This window comes from Salvelinus alpinus, chromosome 11, assembly GCF_045679555.1.
Source record: "Salvelinus alpinus chromosome 11, SLU_Salpinus.1, whole genome shotgun sequence".
NCBI classification, from domain to species: Eukaryota; Metazoa; Chordata; class Actinopteri; order Salmoniformes; family Salmonidae; genus Salvelinus; species Salvelinus alpinus.
Genome location: NC_092096.1, coordinates 15,663,725 through 15,691,224, shown reverse-complemented (window position 1 = coordinate 15,691,224; position 27,500 = coordinate 15,663,725). Strand labels below are relative to the sequence as shown.

Here is a 27,500-nt window from a genome sequence, read left to right as displayed (position 1 = left end):
TCCAGTCCTAATCCCTCACACTAACGTACACACCTCCAGTCCCTCATGGGATAGGACATTGGATGATGGATCATTATATATGACAGATCATTATATATAAACAATATTTAAAAAATTAACCTTTATTTAACTAGGAAAGTCAGTTAAGAACACATTCTTATTTACAATGACGGCCTACCCCGGGCCAAACCTGGACCAATTGTGCGCCGTCCTATGAGACTCCCAATCACGGCCGGATGTGATGCAGCCTGGATTCGAACCAGGAACTACAGTGACACCTTTTGTACTGAGATGCAGTGTCTTAGACCACTGAGCCACTCGGGAGCCCAACATGAGTCGCAAGCAACCCTTAACCCTTAACCCCTTCTCCGAACTCCATCCAGCCCATACACCTTGTTGGTTCGTTCACATTGACCAACACTGAAGGACTAGGAGCTAAGGGAAAGTACTGGGCCGTGTTTTGGACCAGAGCTAAGGGAAAGTACTGGGCCGTGTTTTGGACCAGAGCTAAGGGAAAGTACTGGGCCGTGTTTTGGACCAGAGTTAAGGGAAAGTACTGGGCCGTGTTTTGGACCAGAGCTAAGGGAAAGTACTGGGCCGTGTTTTGGACCAGAGCTAAGGGAAAGTACTGGGCCGTGTTTTGGACTAGAGTTAAGGGAAAGTACTGGGCCGTGTTTTGGACCAGAGTTAAGGGAAAGTACTGGGCCGTGTTTTGGACCAGAGCTAAGGGAAAGTACTGGGCCGTGTTTTGGACCAGAGCTAAGGGAAAGTACTGGGCCGTGTTTTGGACCAGAGCTAAGGGAAAGTACTGGGCTGTGTTTTGGACCAGAGCTAAGGGAAAGTACTGGGCCGTGTTTTGGACCAGAGTTAAGGGAAAGTACTGGGCTGTGTTTTGGACCAGAGTTAAGGGAAAGTACTGGGCCGTGTTTTGGACCAGAGCTAAGGGAAAGTACTGGGCTGTGTTTTGGACCAGAGCTAAGGGAAAGTACTGGGCTGTGTTTTGGACCAGAGTTAAGGGAAAGTACTGGGCCGTGTTTTGGACCAGAGCTAAGGGAAAGTACTGGACCGTGTTTTGGACCAGAGTTAAGGGAAAGTACTGGGCCGTGTTTTGGACCAGAGCTAAGGGAAAGTACTGGGCCGTGTTTTGGACCAGACCACAATGCATTTCCATGCAGAGATACCAGGCAGTCGTCACTGCATGGGACTGGAACAGGGTTAATAACAGATAGATTGTTCTAATAAGTGAAGAGTCTGTCTATATTACAGCTGTCATAACAACATATCATAACATATCATAACATATCATAACAACTTATCACAACATATCATAACATATCATAACAACATATCATAACATATCATAACATATCATAACATATCATAACATATCATAACATATCATAACATATCATAACATATCATAACATATCATAACAACATATCATAACAACATATCATAACATATCATAACATGTCATAACAACATATCATAACATATCATAACATATCATAACAACATATCATAACATATCATAACATATCATAACAACATATCATAACATATCATAACATATCATAACAACATATCATAACATATCATAACAGCTTATCAACTCATGATGATTGGCATCTTAATGACTGTGGACAAGGATACACTTTCAAGATGTCAGACTCTTGAATTATTTACTAGCTGTCATTTCTGTGAATTTATCTGACCCTGATCAACTTTAAATAGATGATATAGATTAGATAGATACAGTACATCCTCTGATCGTCTGTTGCCATACAAAACACACACACACACGCACACACACACACACACACACCCAATAGGTTTAATCTGTACCTTTGAAGCCAGGCTTGGCTGGGTGGGAGGAATGAGGTGGTGAGAATGATTGACAGGTGATGAGGATGATGATGATGGTGACATGGGTGGGTGTGGTCAGGACAGGAGACAACATGAGAGACACACAGATTGGGACATTGAAGCCAAACAGTGCAACACAACACACGGAAGCTGAATGAGATGAATAGGAACGAATGCTCTTTACTGGACTGTGTTACCTTCAGCAAAGCGGTCAGAGTGCCACAGACCACAGATGTTGAACTCCAGTAAAAACCTACAGAGAGAAAGAAAGAAGATGAGTCAAAGAGAACGCACGAGAGAGGGAGAGAAGGAGTGAAGGAGAGAGAGAAGAGAGTGAGGGAGAGAGAGAGAGAAGGAGTGAAGGAGAGAGGGAGAGAGAAGGAGTGAAGGAGAGAGGGAGAGAGAGAGGAGTGAGGGAGAGAGAGAGAGAAGGAGTGAGGGAGAGAGGGAGAGAGAGAGAGAAGGAGTGAAGGAGAGAGGGAGAGAGAAGGAGTGAAGGAGAGAGAGAGAAGGAGTGAAGGAGAGAGGGAGAGAGAGAGAGAAGGAGTGAAGGAGAGAGGGAGAGAGAAGGAGTGAAGGAGAGAGGGAGAGAGAGAGAGGAGTGAGGGAGAGAGGGAGAGAGAGAGAGAAGGAGTGAAGGAGAGAGAGAGAAGGAGTGAAGGAGAGAGGGAGAAGGAGTGAAGGAGAGAGGGAGAGAGAAGGAGTGAAGGAGAGAGAGAGAAGGAGTGAAGGAGGAGGGAGAGAGAGAGAAGGAGTGAAGGAGAGAGGGAGAGAGAAGGAGTGAAGGAGAGAGGGAGAGAGAGAGAGGAGTGAGGGAGAGAGGGAGAGAGAGAGAGAAGGAGTGAAGGAGAGAGGGAGAGAGAGAGGAGTGAGGGAGAGAGGGAGAGAGAGAGAGAAGGAGTGAGGGAGAGAGGGAGAGAGAGAGAAGGAGTGAAGGAGAGAGGGAGAGAGAAGGAGTGAAGGAGAGAGAGAGAAGGAGTGAAGGAGAGAGGGAGAGAGAGAGAGGAGTGAGGGAGAGAGGGAGAGAGAGAGAGAGGAGGGAGGGAGAGAGGGAGAGAGAGAGAGAATGAGTGAAGGAGAGAGGGAGAGAGAAGGAGTGAAGGAGAGAGAGAGAAGGAGTGAAGGAGAGAGGGAGAGAGAGAGAGGAGTGAGGGAGAGAGAGAGAAGGAGTGAAGGAGAGAGGGAGAGAGAGAGAGGAGTGAAGGAGAGAGAGAGAAGGAGTGAAGGAGAGAGGGAGAGAGAGAGAGGAGTGAGGGAGAGAGGGAGAGAGAGAGAGAGGAGTGAGGGAGAGAGGGAGAGAGAGAGAGAATGAGTGAAGGAGAGAGAGAGAAGGAGTGAAGGAGAGAGGGAGAAGGAGTGAAGGAGAGAGGGAGAGAGAAGGAGTGAAGGAGAGAGAGAGAAGGAGTGAAGGAGAGAGGGAGAGAGAAGGAGTGAAGGAGAGAGGGAGAGAGAAGGAGTGAAGGAGAGAGAGAGAAGGAGTGAAGGAGAGAGGGAGAAGGAGTGAAGGAGAGAGGGAGAGAGAGAGAGGAGTGAGGGAGAGAGAGAGAAGGAGTGAAGGAGAGAGGGAGAGAGAGAGAGGAGTGAAGGAGAGAGAGAGAAGGAGTGAAGGAGAGAGGGAGAGAGAGAGAGGAGTGAGGGAGAGAGGGAGAGAGAGAGAGAGGAGTGAGGGAGAGAGGGAGAGAGAGAGAGAATGAGTGAAGGAGAGAGAGAGAAGGAGTGAAGGAGAGAGGGAGAGAGAAGGAGTGAAGGAGAGAGAGAGAAGGAGTGAAGGAGAGAGGGAGAGAGAGAGAGGAGTGAGGGAGAGAGGGAGAGAGAGAGAGAATGAGTGAAGGAGAGAGGGAGAGAGAGAGAAAGGAGTGAAGGAGAGAGGGAGAGAGAGAGAGAAGGAGTGAGGGAGAGAGGGAGAGAGAGAGAGAATGAGTGAGTGAGAGAGGGAGAGAGAGAGAGAAGGAGTGAAGGAGAGAGGGAGAGAGAGAGAGAGAGAGAGAGAGAGAAGGAGTGATGGAACGAGGGAGAGAGAGAGAAGGAGTGATGGAACGAGGGATAGAGGGAGAGAAGGAGTGATGGAGAGAATGAGAGAAGGAGTGAATGACTGAAGGAGTGAAGGAGAGAGGGAGAGAAGGAGTGATGGAACGAAGGAGAGAGAGAGAAGGAGTGATGGAACGAGGGATAGAGGGAGAGAAGGAGTGATGGAGAGAATGAGAGAGGGAGTGAATGACTGAAGGAGTGAAGGAGAGAGGGAGAGAAGGAGTGATGAGAGAGGGAGAGAGAGAAGGAGTGATGGAATGAGGGAGAGAAGGAGTGATGGAGAGAATGAGAGATGGAGAGAGGAAGAGAAGAAGTGATGGATAAAGGAAGAGAAGGAGTGATGGATAAAGGAAGAGAAGGAGTGATGGAGAGAGGAAGAGAAGAAGTGATGGATAAAGGAAGAGAAGGAGTGATGGATAAAGGAAGAGAAGGAGTGATGGGGAGAGGGAGAGAAGGTGTGAAAGAGAGATGGAGGGAGAGAAGGAGTGAGGGAGAGAAGGAGTGATGGATAAAGGAAGAGAAGGAGTGATGGAGAGAGGAAGAGAAAGAGTGATGGAGAGAGGGAGAGATGGAGAGATGGAGAGAGGAAGAGAAGGAGCGATGGAGAGAGGAAGAGAAGGAGATGGAGAGAGGAAGAGAAGGAGTGATGGGGAGAGGGAGAGAAGGTGTGAAAGAGAGATGGAGGGAGAGAAGGAGTGAGGGAGAGAAGGAGTGAAGGACAGAAGAGGAGAAGGAGAGAGCCATACATACAGAACAAGTGACAATAAATTGTAATGGCTCTTGAGAATTAACTAGCTACCAGCAGCCAATGACCTCTGATCTCTCTGACACACTTACAGTAGGAAGTTGGTGAGGAACCACTTTAGAGCAGCCGCCAGACCATAGAAGGGCTGTAGAGAGGAGAGGGAGAGGGATCGAGAGAAAGAGAGAGAGAGGGGGAGAGAGAGAGAGAGAGAGAGAGAGAGAGAGAGAGAGAGAGAGAGAGAGAGAGAGAGAGATTGAGAGAAAGAGAGAGGGATCGAGAGAAAGAGAGAGAGAGGGAGAGGGGGAGAGAGAGAGAGAGAGAGAGAGAGAGACAGAGAGAGAGAGAGAGAGAGAGAGAGAGAGAGAGAGAGAGAGAGAGAGAGAGAGAGAGAGAGAGAGAGAGAGAGAGAGAGAGAGAGAGAGAGAGAGAGAGGGATCGAGAGAAAGAGAGAGAGAGGGGGAGAGAGAGAGGGGGAGAGAGAGAGAGAGACAGAGACAGAGACAGAGACAGAGACAGAGAGAGAGAGAGAGAGAGAGAGAGAGAGAGAGAGAGAGAGAGAGAGAGAGAGAGAGTTGATTGTTGATTTCAAAAAAGCCTTCGACTCAATTTGGCATGAGGGTCTGCTATACAAATTGATGGAAAGTGGTGTTGGGGGTAAAACATACGACATTATAAAATCCATGTACACAAACAACAAGTGTGCGGTTAAAATTGGCAAAAAACACACACATTTCTTCACACAGGGTCGTGGGGTGAGACAGGGATGCAGCTTAAGCCCCACCCTCTTCAACATATATATCAACGAATTGGCGCGGGCACTAGAACAGTCTGCAGCACCCGGTCTCACCCTACTAGAATCCGAAGTCAAATGTCTACTGTTTGCTGATGATCTGGTGCTTCTGTCACCAACCAAGGAGGGCCTACAGCAGCACCTAGATCTTCTGCACAGATTCTGTCAGACCTGGTCCCTGACAGTAAATCTCAGTAAGACCAAAATAATGGTGTTCCAAAAAAGGTCCAGTCACCAGGACCACAAATTCCATCTAGACACCGTTGCCCTAGAGCACACAAAAAACTATACATACCTCGGCCTAAACATCAGCACCACAGGTAACTTCCACAAAGCTGTGAACGATCTGAGAGACAAGGCAAGAAGGGCCTTCTATGCCATCAAAAGGAACATAAATTTCAACATACCAATTAGGATCTGGCTAAAAATACTTGAATCAGTCATAGAGCCCATTGCCCTTTATGGTTGTGAGGTCTGGGGTCCGCTCACCAACCAAGATTTCACAAAATGGGACAAACACCAAATTGAGACTCTGCATGCAGAATTCTGCAAAAATATCCTCCGTGTACAACGTAGAACACCAAATAATGCATGCAGAGCAGAATTAGGCCGATACCCACTAATTATCAAAATCCAGAAAAGAGCCGTTAAATTCTACAACCACCTAAAAGGAAGCGATTCCCAAACCTTCCATAACAAAGCCATCACCTACAGAGAGATGAACCTGGAGAAGAGTCCCCTAAGCAAGCTGGTCCTAGGGCTCTGTTCACAAACACAAACACACCCCACAGAGCCCCAGGACAACAGCACAATTAGACCCAACCAAATCATGAGAAAACAAAAAGATAATTACTTGACACATTGGAAAGAATTAACAAAAAAACAGAGCAAACTAGAATGCTATTTGGCCCTAAACAGAGAGTACACAGTGGCAGAATACCTGACCACTGTGACTGACCCAAACTTAAGGAAAGCTTTGACTATGTACAGACTCAGTGAGCATAGCCTTGCTATTGAGAAAGGCCGCCGTAGGCAGACATGGCTCTCAAGAGAAGACAGGCTATGTGCACACTGCCCACAAAATGAGGTGGAAACTGAGCTGCACTTCCTAACCTCCTGCCCAATGTATGACCATATTAGAGAGACATATTTCCCTCAGATTACACAGATCCACAAAGAATTCGAAAACAAATCCAATTTTGATAAACTCCCATATCTACTGGGTGAAATTCCACAGTGTGCCATCACAGCAGCAAGATTTGTGACCTGTTGCCACAAGAAAAGGGCAACCAGTGAAGAACAAACACCACTGTAAATACAACCCATATTTATGTTTATTTATTTTAACTTGTGTGCTTTAACCATTTGTACATTGTTACAACACTGCATATATATAATATGACATTTGTAATGTCTTTATTGTTTTGAAACTTCTGTATGTGTAATGTTTACTGTTCATTTTTATTGTTTATTTGACTTTTGTATATTACCTACCTCACTTGCTTTGGCAATGTTAACACATGTTTCCCATGCCAATAAAGCCCCTTGAATTGAATTGAATTGAATTGAGAGAGAGAGAGCGAGAGAGAGAGAGAGCGAGCGAGAGAGAGAGAGAGAGAGAGAGAGAGAGAGAGAGAGAGAGAGAGAGAGAGAGAGAGAGAGAGAGAGAGAGAGAGAGAGAGAGAGAGAGAGAGAGAGAGAGAGAGAGAGAGAGAGAGAGAGAGAGAGAGAGAGAGAGAGAGAGAGAGAGAGAGAGAGAGAGACAGAGAAGGAGAGAAACATTTGTCACAAAGTGCTTCACAGTGACCCAGTCTAGACTTCCAATGAGCAGCAGCAGCACAGTACGCGACAAAGAAAGATACACAACACAGAATGACTCTCAGAGAAACAAGAGGAAATGGAATCAGTGATGAGGGATGAGACGTCTGCTGTGAATAACCTCTCTTTTCTAATCACTGACACGAGGCATCAATTCACACCCACATCCTCTCCTACCAGAGCAGTAATCAGTGGTGGAAATTTAAGAGCTAAAATATATACTGAAGTATCGAAAGTAAAAGTATAAATCATTTCACATTTCTTATATTAAGCAAACCAGACAATACCATATATATTTGTTTTAACGGAGAGCCATAGGCACAGTCCAACATTTACAAAGGATGAGTTTGTGTTTAGTGAGCTGGCAGATCAGAGGCAGTAGGGATGAGTTTGTGTTTAGTGAGCTGGCAGATCAGAGGCAGTAGGGATGAGTTTGTGTTTAGTGAGCTGGCAGATCAGAGGCAGTAGGGATGAGTCTGTGTTTAGTGAGTTGGCAGTAGGGATGAGTTTGTGTTTACTGAGCTGGCAGATCAGAGGCAGTAGGGATGAGTTTGTGTTTACTGAGCTGGCAGATCAGAGGCAGTAGGGATGAGTTTGTGTTCAGTGAGCTGGCAGATCAGAGGCAGTAGGGATGAGTTTGTGTTTACTGAGCTGGCAGATCAGAGGCAGTAGGGATGAGTTTGTGTTTAGTGAGCTGGCAGATCAGAGGCAGTAGGGATGAGTTTGTGTTTACTGAGCTGGCAGATCAGAGGCAGTAGGGATGAGTTTGTGTTCAGTGAGCTGGCAGATCAGAGGCAGTAGGGATGAGTTTGTGTTTACTGAGCTGGCAGATCAGAGGCAGTAGGGATTAGTTTGTGTTTACTGAGCTGGCAGATCAGAGGCAGTAGGGATGAGTTTGTGTTCAGTGAGCTGGCAGATCAGAGGCAGTAGGGATGAGTTTGTGTTTACTGAGCTGGCAGATCAGAGGCAGTAGGGATGAGTTTGTGTTCAGTGAGCTGGCAGATCAGAGGCAGTAGGGATGAGTTTGTGTTCAGTGAGCTGGCAGATCAGAGGCAGTAGGGATGAGTTTGTGTTTACTGAGCTGGCAGATCAGAGGCAGTAGGGATGAGTTTGTGTTCAGTGAGCTGGCAGATCAGAGGCAGTAGGGATGAGTTTGTGTTTACTGAGCTGGCAGATCAGAGGCAGTAGGGATGAGTTTGTGTTTAGTGAGTTGGCAGATCAGAGGCAGTAGGGATGAGTTTGTGTTCAGTGAGCTGGCAGATCAGAGGCAGTAGGGATGAGTTTGTGTTCAGTGAGCTGGCAGATCAGAGGCAGTAGGGAGGAGTCTGTGTTTAGTGAGTTGGCAGATCAGAGGCAGTAGGGATGAGTGTGTGTTTACTGAGCTGGCAGATCAGAGGCAGTAGGGATGAGTTTGTGTTTAGTGAGCTGGCAGATCAGAGGCAGTAGGGATGAGTTTGTGTTTAGTGAGCTGGCAGATCAGAGGCAGTAGGGATGAGTTTGTGTTTACTGAGTTGGCAGATCAGAGGCAGTAGGGATGAGTTTGTGTTCAGTGAGCTGGCAGATCAGAGGCAGTAGGGATGAGTTTGTGTTTAGTGAGCTGGCAGATCAGAGGCAGTAGGGATGAGTTTGTGTTTAGTGAGCTGGCAGATCAGAGGCAGTAGGGATGAGTTTGTGTTTAGTGAGCTGGCAGATCAGAGGCAGTAGGGATGAGTCTGTGTTCAGTGAGCTGGCAGATCAGAGGCAGTAGGGATGAGTTTGTGTTTAGTGAGCTGGCAGATCAGAGGCAGTAGGGAAGAGTCTGTGTTTAGTGAGCTGGCAGATCAGAGGCAGTAGGGATGAGTTTGTGTTTACTGAGTTGGCAGATCAGAGGCAGTAGGGATGAGTTTGTGTTTACTGAGCTGGCAGATCAGAGGCAGTAGGGATGAGTCTGTGTTCAGTGAGCTGGCAGATCAGAGGCAGTAGGGATGAGTTTGTGTTTAGTGAGCTGGCAGATCAGAGGCAGTAGGGAAGAGTTTGTGTTTAGTGAGTTGGCAGATCAGAGGCAGTAGGGATGAGTTTGTGTTTACTGAGCTGGCAGATCAGAGGCAGTAGGGATGAGTTTGTGTTTACTGAGCTGGCAGATCAGAGGCAGTAGGGATGAGTCTGTGTTTAGTGAGTTGGCAGTAGGGATGAGTTTGTGTTTACTGAGCTGGCAGATCAGAGGCAGTAGGGATGAGTTTGTGTTCAGTGAGCTGGCAGATCAGAGGCAGTAGGGATGAGTTTGTGTTTACTGAGCTGGCAGATCAGAGGCAGTAGGGATGAGTTTGTGTTCAGTGAGCTGGCAGATCAGAGGCAGTAGGGATGAGTTTGTGTTTACTGAGCTGGCAGATCAGAGGCAGTAGGGATGAGTTTGTGTTCAGTGAGCTGGCAGATCAGAGGCAGTAGGGATGAGTTTGTGTTTACTGAGCTGGCAGATCAGAGGCAGTAGGGATGAGTTTGTGTTCAGTGAGCTGGCAGATCAGAGGCAGTAGGGATGAGTCTGTGTTCAGTGAGCTGGCAGATCAGAGGCAGTAGGGATGAGTTTGTGTTTACTGAGCTGGCAGATCAGAGGCAGTAGGGATGAGTTTGTGTTCAGTGAGCTGGCAGATCAGAGGCAGTAGGGATGAGTTTGTGTTTACTGAGCTGGCAGATCAGAGGCAGTAGGGATGAGTTTGTGTTCAGTGAGCTGGCAGATCAGAGGCAGTAGGGATGAGTTTGTGTTCAGTGAGCTGGCAGATCAGAGGCAGTAGGGATGAGTCTGTGTTCAGTGAGCTGGCAGATCAGAGGCAGTAGGGATGAGTTTGTGTTCAGTGAGCTGGCAGATCAGAGGCAGTAGGGATGAGTCTGTGTTTAGTGAGTTGGCAGATCAGAGGCAGTAGGGATGAGTGTGTGTTTACTGAGCTGGCAGATCAGAGGCAGTAGGGATGAGTTTGTGTTTAGTGAGCTGGCAGATCAGAGGCAGTAGGGATGAGTTTGTGTTTAGTGAGCTGGCAGATCAGAGGCAGTAGGGATGAGTTTGTGTTTACTGAGTTGGCAGATCAGAGGCAGTAGGGATGAGTTTGTGTTCAGTGAGCTGGCAGATCAGAGGCAGTAGGGATGAGTTTGTGTTTAGTGAGCTGGCAGATCAGAGGCAGTAGGGATGAGTTTGTGTTTAGTGAGCTGGCAGATCAGAGGCAGTAGGGATGAGTTTGTGTTTAGTGAGCTGGCAGATCAGAGGCAGTAGGGATGAGTCTGTGTTCAGTGAGCTGGCAGATCAGAGGCAGTAGGGATGAGTTTGTGTTTAGTGAGCTGGCAGATCAGAGGCAGTAGGGAAGAGTCTGTGTTTAGTGAGCTGGCAGATCAGAGGCAGTAGGGATGAGTTTGTGTTTACTGAGTTGGCTGATCAGAGGCAGTAGGGATGAGTTTGTGTTTACTGAGCTGGCAGATCAGAGGCAGTAGGGATGAGTCTGTGTTCAGTGAGCTGGCAGATCAGAGGCAGTAGGGATGAGTTTGTGTTTAGTGAGCTGGCAGATCAGAGGCAGTAGGGAAGAGTTTGTGTTTAGTGAGTTGGCAGATCAGAGGCAGTAGGGATGAGTTTGTGTTTACTGAGCTGACAGATCAGAGGCAGTAGGGATGAGTTTGTGTTTACTGAGCTGGCAGATCAGAGGCAGTAGGGATGAGTTTGTGTTTAGTGAGCTGGCAGATCAGAGGCAGTAGGGAAGAGTTTGTGTTTAGTGACTTGGCAGATCAGAGGCAGTAGGGATGAGTGTGTGTTCAGTGAGTTGGCAGATCAGAGGCAGTAGGGATGAGTTTGTGTTTAGTGACTTGGCAGATCAGAGGCAGTAGGGATGAGTTTGTGTTTAGTGACTTGGCAGATCAGAGGCAGTAGGGATGAGTGTGTGTTCAGTGAGTTGGCAGATCAGAGGCAGTAGGGATGAGTTTGTGTTTAGTGAGCTGGCAGATCAGAGGCAGTAGCGATGAGTTTGTGTTTAGTGAGCTGGCAGATCAGAGGCAGTAGCGATGAGTTTGTGTTTACTGAGCTGGCAGATCAGAGGCAGTAGGGATGAGTTTGTGTTTAGTGAGCTGGCAGATCAGAGGCAGTAGGGATGAGTTTGTGTTTAGTGAGTTGGCAGATCAGAGGCAGTAGCGATGAGTTTGTGTTTACTGAGCTGGCAGATCAGAGGCAGTAGGGATGAGTTTGTGTTTAGTGAGCTGGCAGATCAGAGGCAGTAGGGATGAGTTTGTGTTTAGTGAGTTGGCAGATCAGAGGCAGTAGGGATGAGTTTGTGTTTACTGAGCTGGCAGATCAGAGGCAGTAGGGATGAGTTTGTGTTTAGTGAGCTGGCAGATCAGAGGCAGTAGGGATGAGTTTGTGTTTACTGAGCTGGCAGATCAGAGGCAGTAGGGATGAGTTTGTGTTTACTGAGCTGGCAGATCAGAGGCAGTAGGGATGAGTTTGTGTTTAGTGAGCTGGCAGATCAGAGGCAGTAGGGATGAGTTTGTGTTTAGTGACTTGGCAGATCAGAGGCAGTAGGGATGAGTGTGTGTTCAGTGAGTTGGCAGATCAGAGGCAGTAGGGATGAGTGTGTGTTCAGTGAGTTGGCAGATCAGAGGCAGTAGGGATGAATTTGTGTTTAGTGAGCTGGCAGATCAGAGGCAGTAGGGATGAGTTTGTGTTTAGTGAGCTGGCAGATCAGAGGCAGTAGGGAAGAGTTTGTGTTTAGTGAGCTGGCAGATCAGAGGCAGTAGGGATGAGTTTGTGTTTACTGAGCTGGCAGATCAGAGGCAGTAGGGATGAGTTTGTGTTCAGTGAGCTGGCAGATCAGAGGCAGTAGGGATGAGTTTGTGTTTACTGAGCTGGCAGATCAGAGGCAGTAGGGATGAGTTTGTGTTCAGTGAGCTGGCAGATCAGAGGCAGTAGGGATGAGTTTGTGTTCAGTGAGCTGGCAGATCAGAGGCAGTAGGGATGAGTTTGTGTTTACTGAGCTGGCAGATCAGAGGCAGTAGGGATGAGTTTGTGTTCAGTGAGCTGGCAGATCAGAGGCAGTAGGGATGAGTTTGTGTTTACTGAGCTGGCAGATCAGAGGCAGTAGGGATGAGTTTGTGTTCAGTGAGCTGGCAGATCAGAGGCAGTAGGGATGAGTTTGTGTTCAGTGAGCTGGCAGATCAGAGGCAGTAGGGATGAGTTTATGTTCAGTGAGCTGGCAGATCAGAGGCAGTAGGGATGAGTTTGTGTTCAGTGAGCTGGCAGATCAGAGGCAGTAGGGATGAGTCTGTGTTTAGTGAGTTGGCAGATCAGAGGCAGTAGGGATGAGTGTGTGTTTACTGAGCTGGCAGATCAGAGGCAGTAGGGATGAGTTTGTGTTTAGTGAGCTGGCAGATCAGAGGCAGTAGGGATGAGTTTGTGTTTAGTGAGCTGGCAGATCAGAGGCAGTAGGGATGAGTTTGTGTTTACTGAGTTGGCAGATCAGAGGCAGTAGGGATGAGTTTGTGTTCAGTGAGCTGGCAGATCAGAGGCAGTAGGGATGAGTTTGTGTTTAGTGAGCTGGCAGATCAGAGGCAGTAGGGATGAGTTTGTGTTTAGTGAGCTGGCAGATCAGAGGCAGTAGGGATGAGTTTGTGTTTAGTGAGCTGGCAGATCAGAGGCAGTAGGGATGAGTCTGTGTTCAGTGAGCTGGCAGATCAGAGGCAGTAGGGATGAGTTTGTGTTTAGTGAGCTGGCAGATCAGAGGCAGTAGGGAAGAGTCTGTGTTTAGTGAGCTGGCAGATCAGAGGCAGTAGGGATGAGTTTGTGTTTACTGAGTTGGCTGATCAGAGGCAGTAGGGATGAGTTTGTGTTTACTGAGCTGGCAGATCAGAGGCAGTAGGGATGAGTCTGTGTTCAGTGAGCTGGCAGATCAGAGGCAGTAGGGATGAGTTTGTGTTTAGTGAGCTGGCAGATCAGAGGCAGTAGGGAAGAGTTTGTGTTTAGTGAGTTGGCAGATCAGAGGCAGTAGGGATGAGTTTGTGTTTACTGAGCTGGCAGATCAGAGGCAGTAGGGATGAGTTTGTGTTTACTGAGCTGGCAGATCAGAGGCAGTAGGGATGAGTTTGTGTTTAGTGAGCTGGCAGATCAGAGGCAGTAGGGAAGAGTTTGTGTTTAGTGACTTGGCAGATCAGAGGCAGTAGGGATGAGTGTGTGTTCAGTGAGTTGGCAGATCAGAGGCAGTAGGGATGAGTTTGTGTTTAGTGACTTGGCAGATCAGAGGCAGTAGGGATGAGTTTGTGTTTAGTGACTTGGCAGATCAGAGGCAGTAGGGATGAGTGTGTGTTCAGTGAGTTGGCAGATCAGAGGCAGTAGGGATGAGTTTGTGTTTAGTGAGCTGGCAGATCAGAGGCAGTAGGGATGAGTTTGTGTTTAGTGAGCTGGCAGATCAGAGGCAGTAGGGATGAGTTTGTGTTTAGTGAGCTGGCAGATCAGAGGCAGTAGGGATGAGTTTGTGTTTAGTGAGCTGGCAGATCAGAGGCAGTAGGGATGAGTTTGTGTTTAGTGAGCTGGCAGATCAGAGGCAGTAGGGATGAGTTTGTGTTTAGTGACTTGGCAGATCAGAGGCAGTAGGGATGAGTTTGTGTTTAGTGAGCTGGCAGATCAGAGGCAGTAGGGATGAGTTTGTGTTCAGTGAGCTGGCAGATCAGAGGCAGTAGGGATGAGTTTGTGTTTAGTGAGCTGGCAGATCAGAGGCAGTAGGGATGAGTTTGTGTTTAGTGAGTTGGCAGATCAGAGGCAGTAGGGATGAGTTTATGTTCAGTGAGTTGGCAGTAGGGATGAGTTTGTGTTTAGTGAGTTGGCAGATCAGAGGCAGTAGGGATGAGTTTGTGTTTAGTGAGTTGGCAGATCAGAGGCAGTAGGGATGAGTTTGTGTTTAGTGAGTTGGCAGATCAGAGGCAGTAGGGATGAGTTTGTGTTTAGTGAGTTGGCAGATCAGAGGCAGTAGGGATGAGTTTGTGTTTAGTGAGTTGGCAGATCAGAGGCAGTAGCGATGAGTTTGTGTTTAGTGAGTTGGCAGATCAGAGGCAGTAGCGATGAGTTTGTGTTTACTGAGCTGGCAGATCAGAGGCAGTAGGGATGAGTTTGTGTTTAGTGAGCTGGCAGATCAGAGGCAGTAGGGATGAGTTTGTGTTTAGTGAGTTGGCAGATCAGAGGCAGTAGGGATGAGTTTGTGTTTACTGAGCTGGCAGATCAGAGGCAGTAGGGATGAGTTTGTGTTTAGTGAGCTGGCAGATCAGAGGCAGTAGGGATGAGTTTGTGTTTAGTGAGTTGGCAGATCAGAGGCAGTAGCGATGAGTTTGTGTTTAGTGAGTTGGCAGATCAGAGGCAGTAGGGATGAGTTTGTGTTTAGTGAGTTGGCAGATCAGAGGCAGTAGGGATGAGTTTGTGTTTACTGAGCTGGCAGATCAGAGGCAGTAGGGATGAGTTTGTGTTTAGTGAGCTGGCAGATCAGAGGCAGTAGGGATGAGTTTGTGTTTAGTGAGTTGGCAGATCAGAGGCAGTAGCGATGAGTTTGTGTTTAGTGAGTTGGCAGATCAGAGGCAGTAGGGATGAGTTTGTGTTTACTGAGCTGGCAGATCAGAGGCAGTAGGGATGAGTTTGTGTTTACTGAGCTGGCAGATCAGAGGCAGTAGGGATGAGTTTGTGTATACTGAGCTGGCAGATCAGAGGCAGTAGGGATGAGTTTGTGTTTACTGAGCTGGCAGATCAGAGGCAGTAGGGATGAGTTTGTGTTTAGTGAGCTGGCAGATCAGAGGCAGTAGGGATGAGTTTGTGTTTAGTGAGTTGGCAGATCAGAGGCAGTAGGGATGAGTTTGTGTTTAGTGAGTTGGCAGATCAGAGGCAGTAGGGATGAGTTTGTGTTTACTGAGCTGGCAGATCAGAGGCAGTAGGGATGAGTTTGTGTATACTGAGCTGGCAGATCAGAGGCAGTAGGGATGAGTTTGTGTTTACTGAACTGGCAGATCAGAGGCAGTAGGGATGAGTTTGTGAATACTGAGCTGGCAGATCAGAGGCAGTAGGGATGAGTTTGTGTTTAGTGAGCTGGCAGATCAGAGGCAGTAGGGATGACCAGGGATGTTCTCTTGAATTTGACATTTTCCTGTCCTGCTAAGCATTCGAAATGTAACGAGTATTTTTGGGTGTCAGGGAAAATATATGGAGTAAAAAATACATTATTTTCTTTAGGAATGTAGTGAAGTAAAAGTTGTCAAAAATATAAATAGTTAAGTAAAGTACAGATACCACAAAAAACACACACATACATACAGTATTCATACAAATACACACATACATACAGTATTCAGACAAATACACACATACATGCAGTATTCAGACAAATACACACACATCCATGAACACACACACATCCATGAACACACACAGAGACTGCAGTTTAAATGTATACTCACACTAAGAAGGGGTCTGGCACTGCTGGCAGAATGTCCTCCCATCTTACACATGGCCTGATAGTCGTACAGAGATACCCTGAAGACACACACACACACACACACACACACACACACACACACACACACACACACACACACACACACACACACACACACACACACACACACACACACACACACACACACACACACACACACACACACACACACACACACACACACACACACACACACAGAGATGCACAGAAACAGGTTGCGTAATATCCTCTTAAATCAAGCACTCACATTTCTGTGACCTGTTCTAGACAGCATCACTTCACTCAGGAGTGTTTCTACATCAGAGACACAGCTGAAACATCCTCAACGCAGCTAGATGATGAAAGAGATGGGGATGTCCCCAATGTCGCCCTATTGCCTATGGGCCCTGGTCAAAAGTAGTGCACTATAAAGGGGAAAGGGTGTACAGTAGATGTAAGAGAAACCCGACCCAGCCAATCAAATCAAAGGGCTAACCCTGTGATGACACACAGTATGGTATGTTACACTAATAACCACACGCAACATGACAAGGGTTTTACAACGTTAAGCAGTTTGAGACCTAAAATGAGAGAGTAAAAGGTATTTTCATGAGAGAGATATAGGACAGTTAAAGGTATTACCATGAGATATAGAACAGTAAAAGGTATTATCATGAGATATAGGACAGTAAAAGGTATTATCATGAGATATAGAACAGTAAAAGGTATTATCATGAGATATAGAACAGTAAAAGGTGTTATCATGAGATTTAGAACAGTAAAAGGTATTATCATGAGATATAGAACAGTAACAGGTATTATCATGAGATATAGAACAGTAAAAGGTATTATCATGAGCTATAGAACAGTAAAAGGTATTATCATGAGATATAGAACAGTAAAAGGTGTTATCATGAGATTTAGAACAGTAAAAGGTATTGTCATGAGATATAGAACAGTAAAATGTATTATCATGAGATATAGAACAGTAAAAGGTATTATCATGAGAGAGATATAGAACAGTAAAAGGTATTATCATGAGATATAGAACAGTAAAAGGTATTATCATGAGATATAGAACAGTAAAAGGTATTATCATGAGATATAGAACAGTAAAAGGTATTATCATGAGAGAGATATAGAACAGTAAAAGGTATTATCATGAGATATAGAACAGTAAAAGGTATTATCATGAGATATAGAACAGTAAAAGGTATTATCATGAGATATAGAACAGTAAAAGGTATTATCATGAGAGAGATATAGAACAGTAAAATGTATTATCATGAGATATAGAACAGTAAAAGGTACTATCATGAGATATAGAACAGTAAAAGGTATTATCATGAGATATAGAACAGTAAAAGGTATTATCATGAGATATAGAACAGTAAAAGGTATTATCATGAGATATAGAACAGTAAAAGGTATTATCATGAGATATAGAACAGTAAAAGATATTATCATGAGATATAGAACAGTAAAAGGTATTATCATGAGAGAGATATAGAACAGTAAAAGGTATTATCATGAGATATAGAACAGTAAAAGGTATTATCATGAGATATAGAACAGTAAAAGGTATTATCATGAGATATAGAACAGTAAAAGGTATTATCATGAGATATAGAACAGTAAAAGGTGTTATCATGAGATTTAGAACAGTAAAAGGTATTATCATGAGATATAGAACAGTAAAAGGTATTATCATGAGATATAGAACAGTAAAAGGTACTATCATGAGATATAGAACAGTAAAAGGTATTATCATGAGATATAGAAGAGTAAAAGGTGTTATCATGAGATATAGAACAGTAAAAGGTATTATCATGAGATATAGAACAGTAAAAGGTATTATCATGAGATATAGAACAGTAAAAGGTATTATCATGAGATATAGAACAGTAAAAGGTATTATCATGAGATATAGAACAGTAAAAGGTATTATCATGAGATATAGAACAGTAAAAGGTATTATCATGAGATATAGAACAGTAAAAGGTATTATCATGAGATATAGAACAGTAAAAGGTATTATCATGAGATATAGAACAGTAAAAGGTATTATCATGAGATATAGAACAGTAAAAGGTGTTATCATGAGATTTAGAACAGTAAAAGGTATTATCATGAGATATAGAACAGTAAAAGGTATTATCATGAGATATAGAACAGTAAAAGGTACTATCATGAGATATAGAACAGTAAAAGGTATTATCATGAGATATAGAAGAGTAAAAGGTGTTATCATGAGATATAGAACAGTAAAAGGTATTATCATGAGAGAGATATAGAACAGTAAAAGGTATTATCATGAGATATAGAACAGTAAAAGGTATTATCATGAGATATAGAACAGTAAAAGGTATTATCATGAGATATAGAACAGTAAAAGGTATTATCATGAGATATAGAACAGTAAAAGGTGTTATCATGAGATTTAGAACAGTAAAAGGTACTATCATGAGATATAGAACAGTAAAAGGTATTATCATGAGATATAGAATAGTAAAAGGTGTTATCATGAGATATAGAACAGTAAAAGGTATTATCAAGACTGCTGTCTTACCTTTTGAACATGCCCATCTTGATAAGGCGTGCCATCACTGAGCCGTCAACTTCTCCAAAGAACTTCCCCACCTAGAGACGGACAGACAGGGAGAAGACCACGCTGTCTTTACAACGATACCGTTAACATTGTCATACACGCCGTTTTTGACAGCAGAGTAAATGTAACACACACTATCACATTATATAGTACACAATCACATTATATAATACACTACCACATTATATAATACACTACCACATTATGTAATACACTACCACATTATATAATACACTACCACATTATGTAATACACTACCACATTATGTAATACACTACCACATTATATAATACACTACCACATTATATAATACACTACCACATTATGTAATACACTACCACATTATATAATACACTACCACATTATATAATACACTACCACATTATGTAATACACTACCACATTATGTAATACACTACCACATTATGTAATACACTACCACATTATGTAATACACTACCACATTATGTAATACACTACCACATTATATAATACACTACCACATTATATAATACACTACCACATTATATAATACACTACCACATTATGTAATACACTACCACATTATATAATACACTACCACATTATATAATACACTACCACATTATATAATACACTACCACATTATATAATACACTACCACATTATATAATACACTACCACATTTACTATAATCCTCATCTGTTTTACAGTGGTTTATATCCTCCCTCCCTCCCTCCCTCCCTCCCTCCCTCCCTCCCTCCCTCCCTCCCTCCCTAGGAAGTTTTCCTTTCACCTCATTTGGCAAAGTGGAAAACAACAAACATCTTTCCCCCATTCTACCTCTCCCTCTCTCTCTACCTCTCCCTCTCTCTCTACCTCTCCCTCTCTCTCTACCTCTCCCTCTCTCTCTACCTCTCCCTCTCTCTCTCTACCTCTCCCTCTCTCTCTACCTCTCCCTCTCTCTCTCTACCTCTCCCTCTCTCTCTACCTCTCCCTCTACCTCTCCCTCTCTCTCTCTCCTCTCCCTCTCTCTCTCTACCTCTTCCTTCTCCTCCACCTCTCCCTCTCTCTCTACCTCTCCCTCTCTCTCTCCACCTCTCCCTCTCTCTCCACCTCTCCCTCTCTCTCTACTTCTCCCTCTCTCTCTACTTCTCCCTCTCTATCTCCACCTCTCCTCCAGTGACGTTCCCATGTAGTCCACTGTACAAGTTAAATTATTCATTTTGATCCAGCCAGGCTGTTTTGTACTGTTTTGCTTGGTTGAGTGGTTTATTTCTCACTGGCATGTCACCTGTCACCTGTACTGTATTGAAGTGAGTGATCTGGGTAGAGGTAGAGGTGTGGAGGTTAGGTGTATAGAGGACAGCTCATCAGCTGGTTAGAGGTAGAGGTGTGGAGGTTAGGTGTATAGAGGACAGCTCATCAGCTGGGTAGAGGTAGAGGTGTGGAGGTCAGGTATATAGAGGACAGCTCATCAGCTGGGTAGAGGTAGAGGTGTGGAGGTTAGGTATATAGAGGACAGCTCATCAGCTGGGTAGAGGTAGAGGTGTGGAGGTCAGGTGTATAGAGGACAGCTCATCAGCTGGGTAGAGGTAGAGGTGTGGAGGTTAGGTATATAGAGGACAGCTCATCAGCTGGGTAGAGGTAGAGGTGTGGAGGTTAGGTGTATAGAGGACAGCTCATCAGCTGGGTAGAGGTAGAGGTGTGGAGGTCAGGTGTATAGAGGACAGCTCATCAGCTGGGTAGAGGTAGAGGTGTGGAGGTTAGGTATATAGAGGACAGCTCATCAGCTGGGTAGAGGTAGAGGTGTGGAGGTCAGGTGTATAGAGGACAGCTCATCAGCTGGGTAGAGGTAGAGGTGTGGAGGTCAGGTGTATAGAGGACAGCTCATCAGCTGGGTAGAGGTAGAGGTGTGGAGGTCAGGTGTATAGAGGACAGCTCATCAGCTGGGTAGAGGTAGAGGTGTGGAGGTTAGGTATATAGAGGACAGCTCATCAGCTGGGTAGAGGTAGAGGTGTGGAGGTCAGGTGTATAGAGGACAGCTCTTCAACTGGGTAGAGGTAGAGGTGTGGAGGTCAGGTGTATAGAGGACAGCTCATCAGCTGGGTAGAGGTAGAGGTGTGGAGGTCAGGTGTATAGAGGACAGCTCATCAGCTGGGTAGAGGTAGAGGTGTGGAGGTTAGGTATATAGAGGACAGCTCATCAGCTGGGTAGAGGTAGAGGTGTGGAGGTCAGGTGTATAGAGGACAGCTCTTCAACTGGGTAGAGGTAGAGGTGTGGAGGTCAGGTGTATAGAGGACAGCTCATCAGCTGGGTAGAGGTAGAGGTGTGGAGGTCAGGTGTATAGAGGACAGCTCATCAGCTGGGTAGAGGTAGAGGTGTGGAGGTCAGGTGTATAGAGGATTCTCATCAGCTGGGTAGAGGTAGAGGTCAGGTGTATAGAGGACAGCTCATCAGCTGGGTAGAGGTAGAGGTGTGGAGGTCAGGTGTATAGAGGACAGCTCATCAGCTGGGTAGAGGTAGAGGTAGAGGTCAGGTGTATAGAGGACAGCTCATCAGCTGGGTAGAGGTAGAGGTGTGGAGGTTAGGTATATAGAGGACAGCTCATCAGCTGGGTAGAGGTAGAGGTGTGGAGGTCAGGTGTATAGAGGACAGCTCTTCAACTGGGTAGAGGTAGAGGTGTGGAGGTCAGGTGTATAGAGGACAGCTCATCAGCTGGGTAGAGGTAGAGGTGTGGAGGTCAGGTGTATAGAGGACAGCTCATCAGCTGGGTAGAGGTAGAGGTGTGGAGGTTAGGTATATAGAGGACAGCTCATCAGCTGGGTAGAGGTAGAGGTGTGGAGGTCAGGTGTATAGAGGACAGCTCTTCAACTGGGTAGAGGTAGAGGTGTGGAGGTCAGGTGTATAGAGGACAGCTCATCAGCTGGGTAGAGGTAGAGGTAGAGGTCAGGTGTATAGAGGACAGCTAGTGTTTGAGTGTCCGTAGTCGTCTCTCCTCTACTAGCCTGCGGTGGACTCTGTTCCACTATTCTACTACCTCTGAGGATTTGGGTTGGGTCCTAGGGCTTTCAGTTTACTAGGACATTTTATTTGAAGGACTCACAAAGTCGTAAAGGAGCAGTCTCGACTCATTGAGACCTCTTTGCTAAGTAATATCTCTGGCAGTGTACCATGGGATGTAATGTCCAGTGTGAGTGATTGGGTTTGATCTGGGTCATCTGGGCATCACAAGACTGTGTTAGCCCACTGTGCTAAAGACTGTGTTAGCCCACTGAGCTAAAGACTGTGTTAGCCCACTGAGCTAAAGACTGTGTTAGACCACTGAGCTAAAGACTGTGTTAGCCCACTGAGCTAAAGACTGCGTTAGCCCACTGAGCTAAAGACTGTGTTAGCCCACTGAGCTAAAGACTGTGTTAGCCCACTGAGCTAAAGACTGTGTTAGCCCACTGAGCTAAAGACTGTGTTAGCCCACTGAGCTAAAGACTGTGTTAGCCCACTGAGCTAAAGACTGTGTTAGCCCACTGAGCTAAAGACTGTGTTAGCCCACTGAGCTAAAGACTGTGTTAGCCCACTGAGCTAAAGACTGTGTTAGCCCACTGAGCTAAAGACTGTGTTAGCCCACTGAGCTAAAGACTGTGTTAGCCCACTGAGCTAAAGACTGTGGTGGCCACTGAGCTAAAGACTGTGTTAGCCCACTGAGCTAAAGACTGTGTTAGCCCACTGAGTTAAAGACTGTGTTAGCCCACTGAGCTAAAGACCGTGTTAGCCCACTGAGCTAAAGACCGTGTTAGCCCACTGAGCTAAAGACCGTGTTAGCCCACTGAGCTAAAGACTGTGTTAGCCCACTGAGCTAAAGACTGTGTTAGCCCACTGAGCTAAAGACCGTGTTGGCCCACTGAGCTAAACACTGTGTTAGCCACTGAGCTAAAGACTGTGTTAGCCCACTGAGCTAAAGACCGTGTTAGCCCACTGAGCTAAAGACTGTGTTAGCCCACTGAGCTAAAGACTGTGTTAGCCCACTGAGCTAAAGACTGTGTTAGCCACTGAGCTAAAGACTGTGTTAGCCCACTCATACGTTCATTCATAATTTTATTTGTCATTTTACACTACAGTTTGTGTCTGTGTCTGTGTGTGTGTGTGTGTGTGTGTGTGTGTGTGTGTGTGTGTGTGTGTGTGTGTGTGTGTGTGTGTGTGTGTGTGTGTGTGTGTGCCTGCGCGTGCTTCAATTTAGGTATGTGGAGATAGACTATGTTTCCTGTGACCTATTTTAGTCTGTGTCTGTGTCTGTGTGTGTGTGTGTCTGTGTGTGTGTGTGTGTGTGTGTGTCTGTGTGTGTGTGTGTGTGTGTGTGTGTGTGTGTGTGTGTGTGTGTGTGTGTGTGTGTGTCTGTGTGTGTGTCTGTGTCTGTGTGTGTGTGCCTGCAGAGGTGCTTCAATTTAGGTACGTGGAGATAGACTATGTTTCCTGTGACCTATTTTAGTTTTAAGGCAGTACTGCTCAAACACAAACACACGTTCAAACAGGCTCATATTTGTCCTGTTTTCCACATGTACCGTGTGAGGCTAAATGGAAATGTGTTTTGTGCATATCCCACTCTACCTGAGACACCCTCAGAGAGTGGGGTCACGGCCAGCCATTATTGACGGCCCTGGAACAATTAAAGTTAAGTGCCTTGCAGATCGACAGGCTCAGGAACCCTTCGGTTACTGGCCCAACACTCTAGCAACTAGGTTACCTGCCGCCCCCACACTGATAAAATATGAACTGAGACAGTTGGCTACAATTACTCCCCCCTCCTCCCTGTTCCACAGGCATAGACACAATACAACTAGGAAACTGAAAGAGTTTTAATTATTTTAAGACACAGACAGAAAAGTGACAACACAATAACTAGCTGTTTCCCAGGGGCTGTGATTAGGACGCCTCGTTGCTCCTCAGCTGAGAATAACTCATGTTGTGTTTGATGGGTTTGTGTGTGTGTTTGGTGTGTGTGTGTGTGTGTGTGTGTGTGTGTGTGTGTGTGTGTGTGTGTGTGTGTGTGTGTGTGTGTGTGTGTGTGTGTGTGTGTGTGTGTGTGTGTGTGTGTGTGTGTGTGTGTGTGTGTGTGTGTGTGTGTGTGTGTGTGTGTTTGGACTGTGGGTCAGCCGGCCGCGAGGCTGCATGACACTCATGCCATGTCTTCACCAGCTCTGCCTTCACCAGTGACCTTCCAACATCCCCTCCATCTTGTGCCAATATCAGTTCATTTTATGTCTTGGTTCCAGTGGTTTAGATTGTCAGTTGGACAGGCGCTCCGCAAGGTTGTGTGTAGCTTCACCTTTCATATGAAGAACCTTTTCTGACTCAAATAGGATTCACTCTCGATTGCGCTGATGTCCTAACGATTTCAAATAGACATGTTGTGATGCTGGATACAACTTTTAAGGTATTTTAACATATCTACATTGGTCGATCCAAAATGACTTTTTAAAGCTGTCATGGAAATAAAGATATTTCCTATTAACAAGTAATTTACAGTTTCTATGCCTTTAGTTTTCCATGTGGACCAATTTATCAGAGAGTTCTGGAAAACTATGCAAGGATTGTTCCGTGGGGTGGTGTTTTAGGGAGTGATATTGGGTCTTGTAGAACACGTTTCATTTTCTTCCGTATTGTTATAGTGTTCTTAAATATGAGGTTTTTAATAGTTCTTTATCCTTTGAAAATAGAGACATAAGGAGATTCTGGCGATGGATGAGCATCTTCAACATGGACCCAGTCTTCCTCTCTGGTGCATTTAACTAGATGTAGAAAAGCCTTGGGTAGTGAGTTGATACAAGGTTAACACCACTCTCAGACTCAGGGAGATGTAAAATGTTCCTTTTTATTTGCCCATATAAAGTCTGTTGTGACTGAGTATACATTTTTAAAGAATGTCTTCGGTGTGGTAATTGGTATTACCGAAAATAAATGTATAAAACTTTGGGAGCCATGCCATTCTGAAGATGTTTATTCTACCTGTAAGATTTCTGGGAAGACTGTTCCATTTAACTAGATCTGATTTCATATCAATCTTTTTAAATTTAAAATGTTTTATTTTACCTTTATTTATTAACTAGGCAAGTCAGTTTAGAACAAATTCTTATTTTCAATGACGGCCTACCGGGGAACAGGGGGTTAACTGCCTTGTTCAGGGGCAGAACGACAGATTTGTACCTTGTCAGCTCGGGGATTCGATCTTGCAACCTTTTGGTTACTAGTCCAACACTCTAACCACTAGGCTATGCTCTCTCCCCACCCATAACATTTCTGTCGCATCTTGCACCATAGGCTACACTTGTCTGTCCATCACACATGTAAACAACTAGCTTGCATGCTCTATCCGCACGGATCAATTAAGTCATTTAATGAGCTAAATGTAAAAAAAAAAATATTTCACAGATTAAAAAAGGAACAGAAAGGAACGATACATAAACCAGTAGTTTTGGGGGGTTTGTACCGGTTCAGAACTTTGTTTTGCTGGTCAGAACAGTGGAGCGGAACAAAAGGCGTTGTGTTCAGAACGAAACGGTTCGAAAATAATGTTGGTTCCAACCGACCCTAAGTATTTCATATTGGTTGTGGTCCCCTTAAAGGATTGCTGTAGATCCTGAGTTATTATTTTACCTATTGCCGTTTTTTCTGTTTTTTCCCCCACGTTTTATTTTATATCCTGAGATTTTTGAGTAATCTGAAAATAGGTTTAACAAAGGGGGGCCTTGAGTTTTCAATATTGGTCAGGAATATCAGGAGATCATCTGTAAATAAGTTTAGTTTATGTTCATGTTTACCAATACTGATACCTGTATACGTTTGGGTCTTGTCTAATTCTTTCTGCAAGCGGTTCAATTGCCAGTGAAAACAGGAGGGGGAGAGGTGACATCCTTGTCTTGTGCCCCTTTCTAAAGCAATTCCATGTATTATTTGTGTATATTTTTGTGTATATTTTTGCTTTAGGGGATATATACAGTATATAATATTTTGATAAATTGTATTATTTCAGCTGTACCGTTGAAAGCTTCCAAAGTTTTGAATAGAAAAGGCCATTCAAGAGGGTCGAAAGCCTTTTCCGTAACAACAGCCATTATTAATAAATCTATATCTTGTCTGCATCTTGTTTTTTTTTGTTGCATATTGTATTAAACTGAATCACGTTCTTGCATTTGTTTGTGTCTATTTTTAATAAACCGTGTTTGATTGATATGTATCACGTGTAGTAAGACTTGTACCAAGCTATTGCTTATAAACTTACTTATTATTTTATTGTCACAATTGATTAAACTTATGGGTCTATAATCAGTAGGGGACTCTCCAGATTTTCCTGGTTTTAATATAACTGAAATAACTTTGATGCATGGTTTGATACATGGAACTAGGAAGCGCTGAATTGAGTGACGTGTGCTGTCATTGGTGTAAATGGACCATTTCCATCTGTAAATCGTGCTGCCCGAAGGGTGCAGGAAGTAGGACAGTGGATCAAGCATGTTTTCTCATCTCTGTTTCATGTTGACAGGATCAGCTGGCTTTACCCACCAAGCTTTCCTGCACACACACACACACACACACACACACACACACACACACACACACACACACACACACACACACACACACACACACACACACACACACACACACACACACACACACACACACACACACACACACACACACACACACACACACACACACACAGACAGATTACACCACGAGCGTGTGGTAAGCAATATATTACATGGACTAAGGAGACAATATCCAACCTATCTGGTCTACAGAGAGGATAGATAAGGTGTTTCCTAGATAAACACCATTCTAACACGGCACTGGAAGCTTGGAAGCCTCTAAGTCGATACACTGACAATAAAAACCAGCAAAACAATTAGTCAGGAGCCAAGCCCAGTGTAATGGGCCTCTGGTGTGTGATGTGTTTTCCCTCTGTCCCAGTGGAGAGATTAGACACTAAGTTCCTACGAGGCCTTTCCTCCAGCTGTTGTTTATGGGACACTACAGTTATACACTACTATGGACTGGTTCCTGTGTTCTGGGACACTACAGTTATACACTACTATGGACTGGTTCTTCTGTTCTGGGACACTACAGTTATACACTACTATGGACTGGTTCCTCTGTTCTGGGACACTACAGTTATACACTACTATGGACTGGTTCCTCTGTTCTGGGACACTACAGTTATACACTACTATGGACTGGTTCCTCTGTTCTGGGACACTACAGTTATACACTACTATGGACTGGTTCCTCTGTTCTGGGACACTACAGTTATACACTACTATGGACTGGTTCCTCTGTTCTGGGACACTACAGTTATACACTACTATGGACTGGTTCCTCTGTTCTGGGACACTACAGTTATACACTACTATGGACTGGTTCCTCTGTTCTGGGACACTACAGTTATACACTACTATGGACTGGTTCCTGTGTTCTGGGACACTACAGTTATACACTACTATGGACTGGTTCCTGTGTTCTGGGACACTACAGTTATACACTACTATGAACTGGTTCCTCTGTTCTGGGACACTACAGTTATACACTACTATGAACTGGTTCCTCTGTTCTGGGACACTACAGTTATACACTACTATGGACTGGTTCCTCTGTTCTGGGACACTACAGTTATACACTACTATGAACTGGTTCCTCTGTTCTGGGACACTACAGTTATACACTACTATGAACTGGTTCCTCTGTTCTGGGACACTACAGTTATACACTACTATGGACTGGTCCTCTGTTCTGGGACACTACAGTTATACACTACTATGGACTGGTCCTCTGTTCTGGGACACTACAGTTATACACTACTATGGACTGGTTCCTCTGTTCTGGGACACTACAGTTATACACTACTATGGACTGGTTCCTCTGTTCTGGGACACTACAGTTATACACTACTATGGACTGGTTCCTCTGTTCTGGGACACTATAGTTATACACTACTATGGACTGGTTCCTCTGTTCTGGGACACTACAGTTATACACTACTATGGACTGGTTCCTCTGTTCTGGGACACTACAGTTATACACTACTATGGACTGGTTCCTCTGTTCTGGGACACTACAGTTATACACTACTATGGACTGGTTCTTCTGTTCTGGGACACTACAGTTATACACTACTATGGACTGGTTCCTCTGTTCTGGGACACTACAGTTATACACTACTATG

At 44.9% G+C, this 27,500-nt stretch overlaps 1 protein-coding gene across 1 annotated transcript in view; it reads right to left on the bottom strand.

The window, feature by feature from the left end:
* Positions 1-27,500, bottom strand: part of cacna2d4a (calcium channel, voltage-dependent, alpha 2/delta subunit 4a) — a 320,994-nt gene that overhangs the window by 13,048 nt on the left and 280,446 nt on the right. The window contains exons 32-36 of the mRNA XM_071331829.1: positions 18,271-18,341; positions 15,685-15,760; positions 4,733-4,785; positions 2,065-2,120; positions 1,847-1,864 (exon numbers count right to left, since the gene is read on the bottom strand). Coding sequence (XP_071187930.1) covers positions 1,847-1,864; positions 2,065-2,120; positions 4,733-4,785; positions 15,685-15,760; positions 18,271-18,341 — 274 coding nt within the window. The remainder of the gene's footprint in view (positions 1-1,846; positions 1,865-2,064; positions 2,121-4,732; positions 4,786-15,684; positions 15,761-18,270; positions 18,342-27,500) is intronic.